We start from the raw sequence: 21,175 nt of genomic DNA on the forward strand, positions 1-21,175 counted from the left end.
AAAAAAAAAAAAAAGAATCTGAAGAGAACACACCAAAGAAGATGAATTAATTTACCCTACAAAGGCCCAGAAATTAGAGAACGGAGAATGAAAAGTGAGGAATATATGAATGAAGCTTGGGGCTGAAATTAAGAGAAGTAGTTGAAATCTATGTATAAAGGTTTTATCTGCAGACAGATCTACCTTAATAGAAAATTTAGGTTTATTCTTCGGGTAATGGGGAGTCACTGTTTAATGGGTACAGAGTTTCAGTTAGGATGATGAAAAAGTCCTGGAAATGGATAATGCAACAGTTGCATAACACTGTAGATGTACTGAATGGCACTGAGTTATATAAATAAAAATGGCTAAAATGGCAAATTTTATGTTATGTATATTTTACCACAATAAAAAAACTGTATTGAGGCTGGCCGAGTGCTCAGTTGGTTAAGAGCTCACTCAAGAGTGCGAGCTCTGAGCAAAAGTGGTTCAAGTCCTGGTGCAAGCTGAGCTGCCGCTGAGCTGCCAACAGGTGGCAGGATGGCTCAGCTAAGAAAAAAAAAATTGTGTTCTTGAGCCTATAAAATATAGACAGGATAAAAAAATAACATTCAAAGATACTAAATTAAGTAACAGATGTATAAATAATGTAAAGGTATAAAGGTCAACACTAATAAAAACAATATACAGTAAAACATTGGATAACGTGGTCTGTGAGTGTTCTGCAAGATGAGCAAACATTTCTAATACATTTTAACGTGGTAAATGAGTGATGTCTTGCAATATGAGTAGTTTGCTTCCAGAACAAATTATGCTTGCAAACCAACGTATTACAGTAATAGTTAAATCTGGAGGGGCAGGAGAGAGAAAAGGAAATGAAAATGAAACAATGAAACTACTTTGGTAACTGTTCACAGACAGACGGAAGTCAGTAAATACTGAAGAAAGAGAAGATTAAGCATATTATATAAAATCATAGTTATTAAGGTAATCAACAGAACAAAAACACAAGTTTTTTAAAAAGAAACTAAACTCCTAGAAGTAAAGCAAACACAGATTAAGGGGGTTAAAAAAGTACAGTGTGTGTAATATGCTGCTATGTGAAAAATACACACACACACACACATATGCATGAAAATACATATACATGCACAGAGAGAGAGACTACACAAGAAACTAGTAATGCTCCTGAGAAAGAAAACTGATTGGCTGTGAGACAAGATGAGAAAGAGACCACTGTTCTACTCTATATTCTTTGTCCCCTTTACACTGTTTACCATGTACATATATTCCACATTCAGAAAAAATTATAAATCTATCATAAAAACTAATTTTAAAACAGGGAAATTAAGTCAAGATCTGTATTTTAAATGAGATTCTCCAGCATAGCTCCTCTCACCATTCTATTCCCAGAATGCTAGCAGGCAGTGATATTAGTCCTCTAGGCTGAAAACTGATTCTTTTTCTGAGAATTAGCAGACACTGATATTTGGGGTTCCCCAACAAAAAGACCAGTTCAATCCCTAAACACCAGACTACAGAGTCAGCCAAGCAATAAAATTAACTGTGCACTCACAAATCTTCCAATTACTGATTTAGTGCCTCATTAAAAACAAAACAAAACCTTAACAGACAACCAAACTCCCTAGACACTTGAAGAAAGCCATGTACCTGAAAGTTAGCAGCCCAAAGAAACAAACAGAATCTGGAGAAAACAAAACATAAATCAGAAGGAAACTTCACAAATCGATAATTAAAATCCTTATATAGGTTAGAGTGATGTTAAATTCAGAAATCAAGAACAAGATGAGAAAAAGAAACAATCAGAAAAAAAGACACTGAATATAAATTAAAATATCGTAAGTTTAAAAAATCCATCACAAGGACTTGGACAATAAAGTTAAGGAGCTCTCCTAAGAAAACATGGCAAAAATGACAAAAAATAAAAATAGAAGAAACCTAAAAGACCAATCCAGAAAGGGACAGGAGTTACAGAAAGAGAGCATGGAGAAATAATAGAAGAAAATACCCCAGAAATCAAGGACACAGGCTTCTAGTTTAAGGACACCTAGTACTTCACTACAATGAATGAACAAAGACCACAGTGAGGGACATCATTTTAAAATTTCAGAACACCAGAGACAAATACAAGATCACAGAAGCTTTCAAAAAATTGTAAGTCAATATGCACTGAGCTTCTTCACAGCAAAACTGAAAGCTAGAAGATGGAGTGAGACTCAAAATTCTCAGGAAAAAAATTTTAACTAAAATTCTATTCTCAGCCAAATTAAGAGTCAAGTCTAATAAGAACAATACACTTTCAGATATGCAGGGACTCAAAAAGTCTACCTCCCATGCATCTTTCGTTAGGAAGCTACCGGGGGATGTGCTCCAGCACAACGAGGTAGTAAGAGAGAGACAGACTGGAGTCCCAGGAAATAAGGGATGGTGTAACACAGCAAAGCAGTGAAAGGAAGTCTCAAAATGACATCTGTGCAGAAAGCCTAGAGAGCAATCATCCTGCTTATAGCAGATGGGTTGTGGAAGTTATTATTTCTGGGAGGTAAGCATCAAAGGAAAAACCAGAACCGACAGATTATTTGAGCACTGAGAAAATGCGTTTTCTGATGAGAAAGTTGAACAGGTACTCAGGTAAAATAAGCAAATAAAAAAATAAAGCAATTATTAACCCAAGGCAAAATAAAGAGTTACATGAAAGCAAACAAACATAAAACACTAGTTAGTTCTGCAGTGAACAATATTTAACCATAATAATGTAAATACTATCAACCAAACTTTGAATTATAATTATATGGGGAGGATAGAGGGAAGTAAAGTTGGGAATTAAAGAGAGCTACCATAAAAAAAGTTAACAGATAATGTCTAAGACTGATAACTTAGGAAGTAAAAATATAAACATATTGTTTAGAAATATTAAGTACAGATCAGAAGTGATAGCTAAAAAAGCTTAAGTGGGGGCTGGCTGAGTGGCACGTTGGTTTAGAGCTGGCTTGGGATGCCGGCTCTGTGCAGCAGGGCCCCGGTTTGGATCCCACATGAGGGCCAGTGACACTGCCCTCTACAGCTAAGATGCTGAACAACAGCTCAACCTGGAGCTGGGCTGCCGTGAGTCACCAGCGACGGCGTAGGCTGCATGCAGCCCCTGTGTCAGTGGGCTGCCATAAGCTACCATGTATGGCCAGCAGCCAGCGTGAGCGGCAGTCGGTGTGAGCTGCCAAGAGCCGCTGTGAGCGGCTGTCCAGGGGCCAGGACCAATCTGCCTCAGGAAGCGCGCAATGATAATATCAACATGGGCCAGTGAAGCGACGTCCTCCACAACTAGACTGAAGAACCAAAGAACAGCAACTTGTCTGTTCCCCTTCCCCCGATTCCCCAGCACTGTTCCCCTCTCCCAATTCCCCAATAATATCTTCAAAAAAAAAAAAAGCTTAAGTGGTTAGATCTGTAGAAATTACAGAGAGATAACTGTTTATCAATACAAACTTTTAAATTGTATAATATTTTATTTTTATAAAAATTACATGCATGTGTTATTTTGATGTAAAATTAATACATAACTCTTTTAAATAAAAATCATATAATCTCGTAAAATATAAAGTCAGAACCAGGAAAAATAAAAAATACAACAGAAAGATCAAGAGAAAAAGACACAATTATGTAGGCTATAAATTCCTACACTAAGACAGTAAAGACGAGCCCGTAATTTGATTAAGCATCACAAAGGCCAAAATGAAAGGAGAATTATGTTTTAATATAGTTTTCCTCATCCATGAACACATAACAATTTCCTCGAATAAGCAAAACATATCCATGCTCTAAAATAACTTGCTTCCATGGAGTTTGATACTGTCATCATTGCCTACAACTAGTACATACCCAAAACAACACCACTGACACGGCATTTCCCAGTGTGCTCAGGTTCTGGTTCTGCAAGAATAAGATCTTCTACAGCTCCCTCTTGAACAGTAAGCAGCGGTGTAGTTAAGATTTCTTTCTATCAAAAGAGAACGCAAGCTTCAAATGTGTTCTGCAGCTAGTACAGATTCAGATAAAGACTTCAACTCTCAACTCATAGCACAGCAAAAGAAACAAAATTATAACTGATCTTTTTTTAAAAATAAATTTGTGTCAGTGGTTTCCAAAAAAAATAAATAGCTTTTCAAGAGTAGAAAAATGGTTCCACAAACTCTTAGAAATTGTAGACTAGCCTTGCTGCAAAATAACTCATTGGCTCAAATCCTGAAGCAGGCTTCTCTTAAATGGTCTTGTTCTAAATAAAATTATCTTTGCCATTCAACAACAACAACAAAAAAAAGAGAGAATGCAAGTTGAAACAACCGTTAAACAATCTCTACACTCCCACGTTTTCATGCCCTAGTCTTACCTGCATGTTCTGCTTATAGAGTTTCCTATCAATCTGAGCTCTCAGACCCCACACAGCTGGTCCCTTACGCCGGTTTAATACTTTGTAATGTACACCAGACTGGTCACAGATTCGAGAACACAGGCCATCCAAAGCATCAACTTCTCTCATTAAATGCCCCTTTCCAATGCCGCCAAAGGAAGGATTACAGGACATCTGACCTAAAGAAAACAGACAGAAAGGAAATAAATACAGGAGCACCTTGCAACAGTGAGTGTTTAACAGGGAAATGTCTGTGCCAGTGATGAGAATCATCTCATGTTATAAAAAATAAAAAACTTGAAACAAACACTAAAAAGAAAATTTCAAAAGTCCCAGTGGGATGTAAGAGTTACTCAGAGCATTCTGGAAGACAAATCATTGCCTGTAGTTTCCTTTCAATCTTTTCCTTGATGCATATTTTCACTCTTTCATTAGGTTGACTTTTCCTTTAAAATGTGGTTTTGAAATTCTTCTCTCATGAAACCATCCCAAATCAAGCATACTTTTAAGAAGTCCCCTGGCATTGATTCACTGTTATAAACAATTATGCCTTTCATAAATGCCATCTGCTTTTTTGTTTTTGCTTATTTTGTAGAAATAATTAAACAACCTTCTTCAAAGTACAAACCATATTTTATACCTTCTCTTTAAATTCCCCTAGTGTTGAGGGCCAGCAGAGTGGCTCAGTTGGTTAAGAGCTTGCTCAAGAGTGCAAGCTCTGAGCAACAGCAGTTCGAGTCCCAGCCGGAGCTGAGCAGCCACTGAGCTGCCAACAGGTGGCAGGATGGCTCAGCTAAAAAAAAAAATTCCCCTAGTTTGCCTGTGATGTTTTGCTTGGTACACATAAAGGCTTTTGTTAAAAATATACAAATAAAACAATGAATAGGAATATATTGTCCAATCCACCACTGTTACCAGCACTCTGTGCTGTTTTACATCCACCTAGACTCACACATTTAAGTTATGTGTCTGGCTCCTACAGTATCACTGTTTTAGATATTGCTACTCATCAAAATGACTCAGCTCTTAACTTTCATTATATATAAGTTAATTTTTCAAAAATCTCTGAATCCCACTAATTTCTGACATTTTCTCAAACTTTGATTCCCAGAAATGACTCAATACACAGAAAAACAAAAAAATCCTAAAAATCTAACAATCAATTATTGAAATTCCACCACTTTCTTATGTCACTAAACTAGACAATTTCTAGGCAATTTATTGAATTTGTGGACTATATTACAGTATACCTATTTATAAAATTTACATTTGTGAGAGTCAAGTGCAAAGAAATCCTCATCTTTTCAAATTGCTGAAAACTTTTTCTCAAAGAAATACATGTATCAATGTTGAGCCCCTCTCCTTATAGGCATAAAAGTTGAACATTCATTCTCTTGTTTAGAGCTCAAAATCTTTTTCAACATAAAACTCTAGGATGCCAGCTTTCATTCCCAATTATTTGGAGTTGGAATAAGAAGCTCTTTTGGTCATCTATGCTCTTAAATAGAGACTACTAACATCCCAAGTATGGTACCAGTACTTGGGGTTAGCAGTGGCAGTAGGAATGTATAAGTCGGTCCATTTTTCACTCTATTAAAGAATCTAAGTCAGCTAAGTAGAAAAGCTTATAAAACAACAGTTAACATCTAACCACTTAAAATGGGCCAGGCACTATTCCAGATGAGTTGCATGTATTTTCTGACTTAAACTTGACAGCAACCAGATGAAGTTGGTACTATTATTTCTATTTCATAGAGAAAGAAACTGAGGCTTAGATAAATTGTCCCTTGTCCAGGGTCACACAGATAGTCCACAGACAGCCTGGATTCAAGTTCAGAAAGCCTAACAACCTCTTTAATGGACAACATTCTCCATGAAATACATAGGTGATACAACTTAGAATAAACATGTTCAGAAGGCTTGTCTCTTTTGTTGTGAAAGGTTAAAAGATAGCTTGCCGAAAAACATTATCTCCCAGGTTAGTATAAAATAGAAGACTTTTTGGGCCGACTGAGTGACTCAGTTGGTTAAGTTAGCTTAAGAGCGCGAGCTCTGAGCATCAGGGCCGCCGGTTCAATTCCCACATGGGCCAGTAATGCTGTGCCTGAGCTGAGCTGCTGCTGAGCTGCCAACAGGTGGCAGGATGGCTCAGCTGGTGAGAGCACATGCTCCTAACAACATGGTGGGCTATGCCCACCCACAACTAAGACTGAACTCGGCATCTTGAGCTGAGCTACTGCCTGGATGGCTCACTGGATAAAGCGTGTGCTCTTAACAATAAGGCTGCTGGTTCGACTCCCACATGGGATGGTGGCTACACCCACCCGCAACTAAGATTGTAACACAGCACCTTGAGCTTAAAGGCCACGAGCTGCCGACAGGCAACCAGATGGCGACTGGCGCCCTCCACAATTAAGATTGAAGAACAACAACTTGGCTGGTCCCCCTCAATTCCCCAACACTGTTCCCCTCCCCCAATTCCCCAATTAAGAAAAAAAAGACTTTCTGCCTTTGACTTCACTGTTGCCAGATGATATGACTGAATCATAACCAGGTAATTCTTGCATTCTGTATTCTTATAGAAGTTCAACTTTCTAAGCCAAAGCTCTTTCGAAGGCCAAGTAGAAATACTTGATACTCCACTATATCAAATTACCTTAAAAAAATGAGACTTTGATTTTAAGATAGAGTTGTAATTCACTAAGCTCAGATGTAAGAGTTATTAAAATATCTCTCAATGTATTTATTTAAAAACTTAGGGCAGGCCAAGTGGCTCAGTTGGTTAAGAGTTAGCTTAAGAGCGCGAGCTCTGAGCAACAGGGCCGCCGGTTCAATTCCCACATGAGCCAGTGATGCTGCACCCGAGCTGAGCTGCTGCTGATCTGGTGAGAGCACATGCTCCTAACAACAAGACTGCCTGTTTGATGGTGGGCTACACCCGCCCGCAATTAAGACTGAACACAGTACCTTGAGCTGAGTGGCCACTAGCTGCCCACTGGCGGCAAGATGGAGACTGGACTTGGGAGCTGAGCTAGCTGCGTCCTCCACAACTAAGACTGAAGAACAACAACTTGGCTTCTCCCCCTCCCCAGTTCCCCAACTACAAAAAATAAAAAATAAAAATAAAATAAAAACTTAGATCATATTTTGTTGAGAATAAGAATATGGGTTTTGGGCCGGCCAAGTGGCGCATTGATTAAGAGCTGGCTTGGGATGCCAGAGAGCCCCGGTTCGGATCCCACATATGACGGCCAGTGACACTGCCCTCTACAGCTAAGATGCTGAACAATAGCTCGACCTGGAGCTGAGCTGCCGTGAGTCACCAGCATTGGTGTAGGCTGCAGCCCCTGCAGCAGTGGGTTGCCATGGGCTATGGTGTGTAGCCAGCAGCCAGCGTGAGCGGCCAGCAGCTGCTGTGAGTGGCGTCCAGAAGCCGGCGACTGACCTGCCTCACCCGGGAAGAGCTCAACAATGGTGCCAACTTGGGTCAGTAAAGTAATGTCCTCCACAACTAGACTGAAGAACAAAAGGACAGCAACTTGTCTGTTCCCCTTCCCCCAATTCTCCAATAAAAATCTTAAAAAAAAAAAAAAAAGAATATGGGTTCTGATGGGAACCCCTTTATCCCTGGCAGAACTACATTACTTATACTATATAACGATCATCTTAGTTAAAAAATACTTTTTTGTTCATTAGATTTTTGCTATTATTATTGAAAGGTAGTATAATAAGCGATACATACTGTATAATTAGCAAAGCGTAATCTTTTGGGTAATCATATAGCCCCCTTCCAAAACAAAAGTATTTCAGTATACAGATATGTGATTTATTCACAAGTTTTACAAAACACAATTAATGCAGTTAATATTTTCATTTTAAGTACTATTCACTCTTAAGCAAAATGCAGAAGGAAAGACATAGGCAAGTATAATTTACAAGATACTGTTTTAGCTACCATCTACTATAATGCAAAAGAGCGGTCTTGCTTTAAATTATGGCCATCAACCATTAATTAAGGGCAATAAAAAGTACTGTCGAGTCCTAAGCACAAAACTGGGGAACATCCTGTAGAAACATTGACTGCAACGAAAGATGGCATCGTTCTTCAAAAGGGCTTCACAAAATCTCGAGAAAAACACATTAAACCTTTAATAAACTTTCACTAATAATGTTAATTCACTCTTTATCCAAAGCAACAAGCTAGTAAAGAGTAAATGGCAACATTGAAATAAGAAGCTATCATCTACTACAGTATTTTTAGTTTCCCCCTTTCCCTAGGCACCGTCGCCACCTCCCCCAAATAACTACTTTTGTCAGCAGCAGCATAATCCGTCTTCCACAGAATAGCCTAATCCACGGTTCTGGCCTGGGCCGGCCTGATCTGTAAAACACAAATCAGGCTAAAACCAGACACCAGGGTTCTCAATATCCTTGGGAGAGGGAAAAAGCTGCCCACATTAGGCACTGGGAGGAGATGGGGATTATTCGCAGATTGCGTCCTACACCAAGCTCCACACCACTCGCACTCCTCACCGATCGTGTCCACGCGGTGCGTGAGTAGCAGAGTCCGGGATCCGCACCGAGCGGCAGCAGCAGCTGCCTCGGTCCCGGCATGTCCTCCGCCGATGACTACCACGTCGAAGTGCGGAGTCCATGGCGCCGCGCTGTCACCGCTGAACCGGGCCAAAGGAAGGTGCTGTTTGGTGAGGGAAGCCGCAACCCAGCGACCACAACCTCGGAAGCAGAACATGGTTGGAAAAACGCAGAATCTGTCTGACTCTGAACCTAACACAAGCGAGGCGCAAAAACTTAGGGTACGAAGGAAAGTCTTCAGGGCGCAGACATCTTGCTCTGACGTCACGTCGTAGCACCTCTCCGTCCAGCGTCGCCGCTGATTGGCGGTTTGGCGTGACTTTAAAGCTAGACCCGGTAAGGGCGCTGATGGGCTGGGGAGCGGGGGGAAACACGTGTGTACCTGTTTCGTGATTTGTGCAGGCTGTCTGATTATCTGTGGCTATGGATTGGGGTCTCCAACTCGGTCACTTTTTTTGTCCTTTTTGAGGAGTTGCAGCTAATCGCCAGGTGGCCACCTACGAACAATGTTCTTGATCACTTTGCTTGATCAGATATTTTGAATTTTCTGGTGCGATAGCACCTTGAATTTTGTTTGTTTATAAATACTACAGTCTAAATGGGAGTAGATTCAAAAGGAGTTCAAGTACGTTTGTGGATAGAACATTCATGATGGTTAATTAGGGAAATCAAACGGTTGAAGGTAAAATGTAGAGCCTTTTGAATTTTATTTTTAAAGCCTTCCTTAAGAAACTTGTGACTGGTTGGAGTGAAACAACCTTTGCGGGAGTTTTATTCTGATTATTAAAATCTATCAACTACATAATTTTGTTGTCTTATAACATTAATAAATGTTTTATATACACAATTTAAACCTTACAGAAATACAAAACTTTTGAGAGTTAAAGAGCCTATAATTTCCCCGAGACCTTCCAATCCGCACTTCTGTAATCATTGTTAGCATTTTGTTGCAAATACGCCCTAGGGTTGTTTGTTTGTTTTTTTTACAATAGTATTGCTACTATTATTTTGCACATATAATATTGTGATTGTATTGTTTTTCAGTTTGCTTCTTTTTTAGCAATGTACTTTTGACTTTCTCCATTCCAGTATATGTGAATCTATCTCACTTTTTAGTGTTACATAATATTCAATTGTGTATGTGAACCATTATTTAATTGACTCCAATTACTGGGAATTTGGGGTTTCTGATTTTTTTGATATTATGATCATCCTTGTGCATATATCTTTTAAAAGTAATGAGACTCGGCGCCGGCCGCCGCGTGGCTCAGTTGATTACAGCGCGAGCTCTAGGTAACAGGGTTGCCGGTTGGGTTTCCACATGGGCCTGTGAGCTGTGCCCAAGCTGAGCTGCTGCTGAGCTGCCAGTGGGCAGCAGTATGGCTGGAGTGGTGTACTCTTAACAAGGTTGTGGGTTCCACTCCTACATGGGCTGGTGGGCTGTCCCCACCCTCCCTCCCCCCAGCTAGATTGAAAGTGGGGGCTGGACTTGGAGCAGAGCTTACCCCTTCCACAACTAAGATTGAAGGACAACTTGATTTGGAGCTGATGGGTCCTAGAAAAACACAATGTTCCCCTTCCCCAATTCCCCAACACTGTTCCTTTCCCCAACTCCCCAATAAAAATCTTAAAACAAAACAAAAAACTGGCTAGGATTGTTTAAAAAAGTAATCAAAGCATTCTAAACCCAAAGGGATCCTGTCTCCTCTGTATTTCTATAAATGGCTTGGCTTTAGAAAGATATTTTGAAAGCCTGTATTGAGATACTTTGGTACCTCAACTGTGGAAGCAGCATGGATTATTTAAAATGTATCATTTTTTTATGAGCTTTTGAGAACCAATGGATAAAAGTCAAGGATAAGAACTTCAAACGATGTCTCTAATATTGTGCGGGCTTTTAAAAATTCAAAGAAAATAAAATATTTATTTCAATTACAGTCAATCTTCATCCCTTCCCCAAAAGTCGAACATCTTCCATTTCTCTTAATTGAAAAAATACCCTTACTTAAACTTACATGGACAGTTTCTGTCAACTTCAATGGGCGAGACAGCCTATATAGATTTACAAAATTCTTTTAGGCGGTATGCCAGCAAATGCGTCTGGCCTTTACAGCTCCCGGAAAGTGTTTCCTGCCTCCCTCGGTTACATTTTGAGTGGTTCCGAAGCCAGTAGCACCGATTGCACTGAACATTAGCGTCTCTCGCAGGGCGCTGGGCGTTCTGCCCGGTCACCGCGCGGGGCGTGGCTCCTCCTGACCACCTCCCGCGCGTGCTCCCCGGCTTCGTTCCCGCCAGCTTTTTAAGTTTCATTTCCAGCCGCAACGGCTGGTTTCTCTTCCACCCGCCTTTTCCCGAAGCGGAGCAAACTTCCGAGTAGCAGAGAGAGCCAGCCATGGATCCTCGGCGCGGAAAGGCGACGCGGACAGCTTCGAAGGCCGGAGCTGCGGCACCCAAGGTTTCTGCGCCGAGGGCGAAAGGCGCCCTAACGAAGCCCACCGAGTCTCGGGTCGACCCCGAGGATGCCCGGCCCGACGCGCAGAAGTGCGGCTCCACCAGGGCATCGGGATCCCAGCGGAAGAAGAGCGCCCCAGGCCCCCAGGAGAGGCCTGAGGTAGGCGCGCGAAGTGCCAGCTCCACGGGGGCATCGGGATACCAGCGGAAAAAGAGCGCCCCGGGCCCCCAGGAGAGGCCTGAGGTAGGCGCGCGAGGTGCCGGCTCCACGGGGGCATCGGGATACCAGCGGAAGAAGAGCGCCCCGAGCCCCCAGGAGAGGCCTAAGGTAGGCGCGCGAGGTGCCGGCTCCGATAAGGCGCCTCTGAGCGCCGAGGACGCGGTGGATGGGCCGGCGGGTCTGACGGAGGGACCGGAGCCTCCCCTTTCCAGGACTGGATCGCGCCGTGACGGGGGCGCACGCGCCGCTCGGGAGCGGAGACCCCCGCCCGCCCTCACGGAGGTCTCTGACTTCCACTCGCTGGTCCGAGTCCCTAGTCTCTGCCAAGGGAAGGCGGTGTCCATCGGCTGTAAACTCCGGGCGGTGCTGAAGAAGTTGAGGCTGAGCCTCCCGGAAATCTCAGAGGCTGCAAAGATTGTGAACAGGGTTGTGGAGCAACTGCTACAAAGACTGCGAAGCGTTGAGTCGGAGTTCAGAGGTGTGACGCTGCTGAGCACGGGGAGCTACTACGAGCACGTGAAGGTGGGTGAGCTGCCCAGCGCCTGCCCTCCTGTTCCCGCGACTCGTGGGCCGGCTTCCTCTTCCCTCTCTCAGCCTCCCTGATATTCCTCACTTCCCATGGTCCCTCACTTGCCTTTGGAAGTAACTCTGACTCTAGCTTTTTAGTTCTAATTAAAATGACGAACAGTTCTGTTGGTTTATTCATCTCTACATCCAACAAACAGAGCCAACCCATATTGATGGCCAGCTACTGTCAAGACACTGTTGTTGGGGGAATGCAAATGTATTGATTCATTCAAGCAAGCAGATCTGTATTGTGTTTCTGTAACAGTGCTATACTTGATGTTCCCTAGTCAGATTATGACTCGGATGATTAGGAGTGATCTGCAAAAAAAGAAAAAAAATCCATAGAATTAATGTATCTAATAAACTTTTTCCTATGAGGACACCTATACTCTAGGAAAAATATCTTCAGTCTCTCCCTCCAGGCCCGGCAGATTCCCTCTCCCCAATTTCTTTTCTTTTCTTTTTTTTAAATTAGTTTTTAGGTTTTTTTTTGTGTTTTTTTTTAATTGGGGAATTGGGGGAGGGGAACAGTGCTGGGGAATCAGGGGAAGGGGAACAAACAAGTTGCTGTCCTTTTGTTCTTCAGTCTAGTTGTGGAGGATGTTGCTCCCCTGGCCCATGTTGGTATTATCATTGCGCTCTTCCCGGGTGAGGCAGTTTGGTCACCTGCCTCTGGACTGCCGCTCACAGCAGAACTTGGCAGCTCACACGGCTGCTGGCCACACACAGTAGCTTATGGCAGCCCACTGCAGCAGGGGCTGCAGCCTTAGCCATCACAGGCGACTCATGGCAGCCCAACTCCAGGTCGAGCTGTTGTCTACCATCTTAGCTGTAGAGGGCAGTGTCACTGGCCCTCATGTGGGATCCGAACCAGGGCCCTGCTGCACAGAGATGGCATCCCAAGCCAGCTCTTAACCAACGCGCCACTTGGCCGGCCCTCCCCAATTTCTTATATAGATGTTATAGGAAGCTCACAGTGAGTGATGTTAAAATTTTTTTTTTAAGAGAAAATCTGCAGGTACTAAAAAGCATACTTCCTAAATACGTATCAGGTGTAATTTTTAAATGTGTTACAACTCCATTTATTTGTGGGTGGTTGTCATTAAAGTCATCGTTTCAATATAAATGGAAGGTTTAGAAGCAGGTTCCTGACGAGTTGGTTTCCTGACCAGTGGCAGATTTCCCTGGTTGTGTTTTTGCCTAATCTGTCGGTTTCCTAAGCGCTCCATTAGCTCTATGTAAAATCTTGGATGTAGCATCAACAGAAATAAAGGCTGAACAGAATAGAGGCTGATATCTTTAGAGTTATATATTGGCTTTATTCAATTAATTGCTGTCCTCCAGAAAGTAGATAGTGATAAAAATCTAAATTTAGGGTTTTAGCATTATAAGCTCTTAAGAGAGCAGGCCAAATATTATGCATCTTTGTATCTCTAAGCCTTAGTACATAGGAAGCATTCAAATGAATGAATGGTCTCAAAAAGAAAGAATGGGTGATCTCTCAAGACCCTTGCCTTCTCAGGGTAGTAAATTCAGATTTAATTCCCATTTTAAGCATTTAGCCTGGTAGTCTTCAGTGGAGATTAAACCTTTCGTATATTTTTGTTTTGGCTTCCCACAGAGATTGTAAGCTCCATTGTTGCAGTATGTTTTATGCAACTTTGTACCCTGTATAGCTTCTCATTTCATTGATGTGGACATAGCAATATTTGTTTATTGTCAAAAAGGCAGTGTGACTCAGTTTGTTAAGAGTTGGCTTGGGAACGGGAGCTCTGAGCAGCAGGGCCGCCGGTTTGGTTCCCACATGGGCCAGTGATGCTGCGCACTCTACAGGTAAGATGGTGAACAACAGCTTGACCTGGAGTTGGGCTGTCGTGAGTGGCCGGTGGATGAATCTCACAAGCATAATATTGAATAAAAGAAGCCAGGTATAAAAGTACATACTATATGATTCAGTTTATGTGATGTTCCCAAACAGGTAAACCTAATCTATAGTGTTAGAAGTCAGAGTAGTGGCTACTCTTGGTGGAAGGTTTCTATTTTTTTTTTTTTACTAATTTCCTAGAGAGAAGAACATCTCTCTGTACCATTTCAGAGGCTTCTATTTGCTAATTGAGGTAAGCCTCCCATTCCATCTAGTTTGACTTTTAAGCTGGCTTTTTCTAATTATGCACACAAAAATTTAGATGTCAAAAGAGCTCCATTTTGGCCATCTTAAGTTGCTATCACTTCTAGATAAATCTTTCCATGTCTGTAAGTACTTGCAAAACTCCTAGGAACTGTACATCTATCTGCAGGAGATTAATGGTGCTGGAGTTTGGGAGCTTGTCAGCCTTTGAGACATGATTTCCCATGTTAATTTTTAGTTTCCTTTTGAGAGTCTGAACAAATATCTAGTGATATTATGTAGTGGGTTGAAGTGTGCTGTTTATGGGTTGAGCTCCAAGGGGCTGTCACCTCCCAAGTTGCTTCAACCCTCTTACATGCCTCGGTTTCTCTTCCTGGCTTTCTAATATAACCGTGAGGACTCGGAGCGCTAGGTAACCAGCCTTTATGTGTGCGTCCCTGGATGAGTCAAATATTTAATTACACTTGTGTTGGAATTCCCTATGGGGCCACTGCACGTTGAGAAGTACCTTCAAACACCTCCACAAAGATTTTTAGTCACCTAAGAATACCCAAAATTCGAGCTGGAGGGAGTAAATGTCCCTTATCTTCGGAGTTGAACAAGTTCAGACTCTCATTTATCTGGCAAAAAGTTTTGTTCAGACGCGAAGTAACCAATTCCAATTGAAAAGCCAAAAACCAGCCACCCATTTCATTTCTCCTCTCCAAGAGTTACCTTAACTCTTGTCCTTAACCTGGGCCCTGCTACCAAGAGTTACCTTAACTCTTGTCCTTAATCTGGGTTATCTCAACTCTGTCACCTTGAGGATTTTAAAACAGCTCAAATAGAGTCATGGCCTCTTACCTTAAAACAGGGAGGTCCAGAATTCCAAGAAAGACTCACCCAAGTTCACCCGATGTGAAGCAGGGAGCTGGTGGGGCACAATGAGCCCCTGCTCTGCACTGAACCTAGCACTGAATCCAGGTCCACAGGGTGCTCCTGGGTGGGCTTCTTTGGAATCCTGCCCGACTACGTCGTAATGTCGAGAAAAAATATTCAGCCTAAGAGAAAATTTATTGAGCCAAACTGACGACAATTACCGGGAAGCAAAATCTCAGTGGATTGAGAAAATGCTCCCTGGTGGACGGTTTCTAACAGGGAGTGGGGATGAGAGAACTTTGTATGCTGCTGGGGATGGGACTAGGGCAATTTAGAATGCCACAAAGCTCACTGTTCTTACTAAGATTTTGTCATTTTTCTTGAATAAATCTTCCTTGGATTGTTGCAAGCCTTTGGTTTACAGAGTTTTGAAAGGGTTGAGTTTGACTATTTCTGCCCATGTTTCCTGTTGCTTTTATGGAAGGGTGGATTTTCACAGGCTCTTACTTCATGCCCACTGACATAACTTTAAGTGTTTGTTTCACTTTTACAGTATGTCTTAGTTAGCTCAGACTGCCATAACAAAATACCATAGACCGAGTGTGCCTTAAACAGCAGAAATTTATTTTCTCACAGTTCTGGAGGCTGGAAGTCCAAGATAAGAACTCTCTTCCTGGCTCTCAGGTGGCCACCTCCTTCCTATGTCCTCACTGTGTTCCTTGGTTCATGTGTGCAGAGAGAAAGCAATCTTTCTTCCTATTCTTAGAAAGTCACCAATCCTATCAGCTTAGGACCCCATCCTCATGACCTCATTTAACCTTCATTACCTCCTAAAAGCTGTATCTCCAAGTATAGTCAAGTTGGGGGTTAGGGCTTCAGTGTATGAATTTGTGGAGGACAGTTCAGTATACAGCACAGTATATCTCAGTTTGCACTAGCCACATTTCACATGATCAGTAAACGTGGCTACTAGGTACTATGCAGCCCACTAGCTGTACTTAAAGTACTCTCCTAACTAATGAAAGACTTGGAGCTTTTTTAAAAAAAGATTTTATTGGGGAATTGGGGAAGGGAACAGCATTAGGGAATTGGGGAAGGGGAACAGACAAGTTGCTGTCCTTTTGTTCTTTAGTCCAGTTGTGGAGGACGTCACTTCACTGGCCCATGTTGGTATTATCATTGTGCTCTTCCTGGCTGAGGCAGATTGGTCGCTGGCCATTGGATGGCCGCTCATGGCAGCTCATGGCAGCTCACACTGGTTGCCGGCCACTCATGGTAGCTTACAGCAGCCCACTGCAGCCCCACTGCAGCCTACGCCATCGCCAGGGACTCACGGCAGCCCAGCTCCAGGTCAAGCTGTTGTTCACCATCTTAGCTGTAGAGGGCAGTGTCACTGGCTCATGTGGGATCCGAACCGGCAGCCCTGCTGTTCAGAGCTCGCACTCCCAAGCCAACTCTTAACCAACGAGCCACTTGGCCAGCCTGGGGAGTTTTTAATATAGTAAAAACAAGCATTTATTATAATTGCTTTAATTATTATTGTGAGAGTGGAAAAGATTCTTTGAAGGTTTTACAAATACTGTGGTTCAAAGACACTAATGTAGTACCTGACTTGGAGCTCACACTTGGGCAGCTATAACAAGATGGCCCTTGCTTAACTATCCAGCAGGGACCACACACATTTTTGAGACTATTGTGACAGGAGGGTGGCTGCAGTGTGTATCTCATGATGTACCAAATAGCACCTTAAAGGTCTTTAATTTTGTTAGGCTTTAAACTCAGAATAAACTGGTACAGATTTTAAAAGCTTAAATGTAATTTAAATTGTTTTAAATTATAAAAACGATGCATACTCATGATAAAAAAAAATGAGTATAAAACCTGCAAGCTAAAACCAATAGTACTCTCCCAGCTCCACTAGTCCCACTCCCAGAGGGTATAAATATTAGGAATCTTGCTTTTCAAAGTATGGTTTTAAGTGGACATTTCAAGAAAAATAAATTGCAGTTGCTTGAAAAATATTCACAGGCAAACATTTCACTACTATTTTTACTTCCTCTTAGATTTCTGCTCCTAATGAATTTGATGTTATGTTCAGACTGAAGGCCCCCAGAATTGAACTAGAAGAATATTGCAACAGTGGTGCTTATTACTTTGTGAAGTTCAAAAGAATTCCTGGAGGAAATCCTCTGAGTCGGTTTGTAGAAAAGGACAAATTATCAGCATCTTTGATGCTGAATGAGTTTAGGAAAATCATTAAGGATGAAATTAAAAACATTGAAGGTAAGATTTTTTACTTTTGATTCTTTTTAGATTTTTTTATTGGGGAATTGGGGGGATGGGAACAGTGCTGGGGAATTGGGGGAAGGGGAACAGACAAGTTGCTGTCGTTTCGTTCTTCAGTCGTTCTTCAGTCTAGTTGTGGAGGACGTTGCTTCACTGGCCCAAGTTGGCACCATCATTGCGCTCTTCCTGGGCGAGGCAGATGAGTCACCAGCTTCTGGTCGCCCGCGGCTGCTGGCTGCTGGCTACACATGGTAGCCCATGGCAACCCACTGCCACAGGGGCTGCAGCCTACGCCGTCGCTGACGACTCATGGCATCCCAGCTCCAGGTTGAGCTGTTGTTCAGCATCTTAGCTGTAGAGGGCAGTGTCACTGGCCCTCATATATGGGATCCAAACCGGGCCCTCTGGCGTCCCAAGCCAGTTCTTAACCATCGCGCCACTCGGCCGGCCCGACTTTTGATTCTTAAAGTTCTAATCATACGTACTTATTGCCAGTGTACACTACTCTTCTCATCTTCCTTGCCCTCCCGGCAGCACACTGTTGACTACGGCCTTCTAGAAATAACTCTTTGCTCTTGGTTTTAGTCTACTACATTTTCTTGGTATCCTTCCTAAATGTTGATTGGTTCTATTTTGGTCTCCGTTGAATAGTCACTGAACTGCTATACCACTGGGCATATGTGATTGAATAAAATCATGAAATCCCCTCTTGAAACTTGAAGCATGTATTATAAATACAAATTGCAGTGAGTGCCCTACAGTGAACAAACTGAGAGAAGTAGCAAGATGGGTGGTGGAACAAGGCCCTGAGACGGAAAATAGCTTGTCAAGCTCAAAGAACTAAAAGAGGCCCATGTGAACAAGGGGAAGAGTGACCTGAAATGAAGTTGAAGAGGTTCAGGGACCAGATTCGGCAAGGACTTGTGGGTCCTGGAAAGGAGATTTTATTCCATGTTCATTGACAAGCCAGGTTTTAATTAGGAAGTAATGATTGGCTTTGTTTTTTTAAAAGTTTACTCTGGCTTCTATGGAGAAGATATTATAGGAAGGTAAATAAGGAGATTAGAAAGGAAAATATTATGATAGCTCAGATGACAGATGACTGAAGTGCGGGGGATGGAGAGAAGCAGATACATCCAAGATCAGCAGTGCTCACTTCGGAATTAAATGTAGGGGTGAGAGAGGATTGAATTGAAAAAGGCTCCCAGGTTTCTGGATTGAGCCCCTGTGTAGATTGATTGTGCTATTTTCTAAGATGGGAAGGACATAGGAAGAACACGTTTTGGGGAATGAATGAAGAATTTGGCTTTGGATATGTTAAGTTAGAGATTCCTGTGATGTGTTAAAGTGATTGTTTCAAGTATGTAGTTGGATTATGGGTTTGGAGTTCAGAGGATATATTTGGGCTACTGTCAACCTGTAAGTGGCATTGGGAATGAATGAGATCACCTATGCAGAAAGTGTAGATTCATTTATTCAATAGTTTAATCAACATTCGTTGATTATCTAATGTGACAGGTATTCTGGATGTTTAGGATATATTAATGAATAAATAGATGAAGACCTTCACCCTTTTGTATCTTACAATCATATAAGGGCAGGTACAATTATTAACAAATGGAAAAACCTAATTATCTTGTATACTGAAAAGTAGTAAGTCCCATGGTGAAAAAGTATAGCCAAGTGAGCGGGATCGGGAGTGTTGGGGATCAGATGAGGTGGGGGAATTGTAATGTTAAGTGGAGTGGTAAGAAAAGGATCCCATTAAAGGTTGGGGAGAAGAGAAGGAGCAAAAGAAGACTGAGTGTTTTGCAGAAGGAGTAGTTCCGTGTTTAGAATGCTACTGACATCCAGAAAACCGTTGGATTTGGTCTTTGGTTTTGTGCGGATTGTTGGTAAATTTGACTTAGCAGTTTCGGGGGCTCATGAGCACACAAGAGAGACAGGGCAGAGATGTAGAAATAGCATGTGTAGGTAATGCTTCAGAAAGTTTTGGCTGCGAAGGAAGTAGAAAGATGCGCAAGTGTGAGGAGGAGGTGGCAGGTGAAGGGTCAAAGGAGATGTATATTTTATAATGAGAGACACTGGAACGCTTTGTATGCAGATAGGATAGAAATGATCCAGCAGGAAGGGGGAGGCCACTGATGCAGGAGAAGGAACAGTTGAAGGAGCAAGGTGCTTGAGAAGGCGAGGGTCCAGAGGCCATGTGCAGGGGTGGCCTTTGAAAGATGGTAGACACTTCCTCGGTGGTACTAGGAAGAAGGATATAATAGGTAAGAGGGATAGGTCTGCAGATTTGGTGATAAGAAAATTAGAGTGTTCTTTAGGATTTCCTCCTTGGTGCTCTATCTTCTTTCTCACTGTGGTCCCTTCCAGAAGTCTTATCTGGGAGTAGTCTTTAACAACTGTTTGTACAACTTCAAATCCCAAAGCCAGTATCTCTAATCTAGAGGCCTTTCCTGAACTTCTGATCACCTTAGCCACCCGCCCAGTGGCCATCTCCACTTGGATGTCCCACAGGCACCTAGAGCTCAGTGTATCTAAAATGAAATTCATCTTAGCTCAACCTTTCTTCCTCCTGCTTATTCTATATTGAGGAACGGAGTCAACATCAATCATTTCCCAGGCTAAATCCTAGGATGGCATTCCAGAACTCCTACCTCCTTCCTTACCTCACAGATTCAGTCCATCTATCAGTTCTGTTGATTTGAACCTGTTTAATTGCTCTCACTTCTGCTACCTTTTTCTTTTTTTAATTTGAATTTTTAAATTTATTTTATTTTTGTATTGGGTAACTGTGTTTTTTCCAGGACCCATCAGCTCCAAGTCAAGTCGTTGTCCTTCAATCTAATTGTGGAGGGCTCAGCTTAGCTCCAAGTCCAGTAGCCGTTTTCAATCTAGTTGCGAGGAGTGGGGGGTGCGGGGGCGCCCAGCCCACCATCCCAATGGGGAATCGAACTGGCAACCTTGTTGTTCAGAGCACATGCTCTAACCAACTGAGCCACCTGGTTGCCCCCTTTTTCTTTTTTTAAAAAAGAAAATTGTGTATATTTAAGATGCATTAAACATCATGATGTTTTGACATACATATACATAGTGATTTCACTATGTATTGCCACAGTCAAGCTAATTAATGTATCTCACTTAGTTACCTTTTTGTGTGTATGTGGTGAGAGTACCTGAAATCTACTCTCTTAGCACATTTCCAATACTCATGATGATGGTATTAATGACAGTCATCATGCTGTACATTAGATCTCTAGACTTACTCACCCTACCTAACTGCAACTTTGTTCCCTTTGACCAACATCTCCCCATTTTCCCCACCTCCCCAACTGGTAACCACCATTCTACTCTCTGGCTATGTGCATACTACTTTTTAAGATTTCATATGTAAGTGAGATCATGTGTATTTGCCTTTTTGTGTCTGGCTTATTTCCTCCAGGTTCATCCATGTTGTCACAAAAGGCAGGATCACCTTCTTTGTTAAGGCTAAATAATATATATACTATTGTATATGCAGGCATACCTCGTTTTATTGCACCCCACTTTATTGTACTTTGCAGATGCTACATTTTGTACAATTGAAGGTTTGTGGCAACCTTGCTTTGAGCAAGCCTGTCGACACCATTGTTCAAACAGGCTCATGATGGTTAGCATTTTTTAG

General features: G+C 42.2%; 2 protein-coding genes across 2 annotated transcripts in view; one reads left to right on the forward strand and one right to left on the reverse strand.

Annotated features, from left to right (window-relative positions):
• MTO1 (mitochondrial tRNA translation optimization 1) overlaps positions 1-9,276 on the reverse strand; it is a 31,219-nt gene extending 21,943 nt beyond the window's left edge. Inside the window, exons 1-3 of the mRNA XM_019651609.1 lie at positions 8,939-9,276; positions 4,385-4,584; positions 3,877-3,994 (exon numbers count right to left, since the gene is read on the reverse strand). Of these exons, the coding sequence (XP_019507154.1) occupies positions 3,877-3,994; positions 4,385-4,584; positions 8,939-9,155 (535 nt within the window). The 5' untranslated portion in view covers positions 9,156-9,276. The remainder of the gene's footprint in view (positions 1-3,876; positions 3,995-4,384; positions 4,585-8,938) is intronic.
• A 1,942-nt stretch (positions 9,277-11,218) lies between these two features.
• CGAS (cyclic GMP-AMP synthase) overlaps positions 11,219-21,175 on the forward strand; it is a 35,680-nt gene continuing 25,723 nt past the window's right edge. Inside the window, exons 1-2 of the mRNA XM_019651531.1 lie at positions 11,219-12,191; positions 17,286-17,505. Of these exons, the coding sequence (XP_019507076.1) occupies positions 11,391-12,191; positions 17,286-17,505 (1,021 nt within the window). The 5' untranslated portion in view covers positions 11,219-11,390. The remainder of the gene's footprint in view (positions 12,192-17,285; positions 17,506-21,175) is intronic.

This window comes from Hipposideros armiger, unplaced genomic scaffold, assembly GCF_001890085.2.
Source record: "Hipposideros armiger isolate ML-2016 unplaced genomic scaffold, ASM189008v1 scaffold_162, whole genome shotgun sequence".
NCBI lineage: Eukaryota > Metazoa > Chordata > Mammalia > Chiroptera > Hipposideridae > Hipposideros > Hipposideros armiger.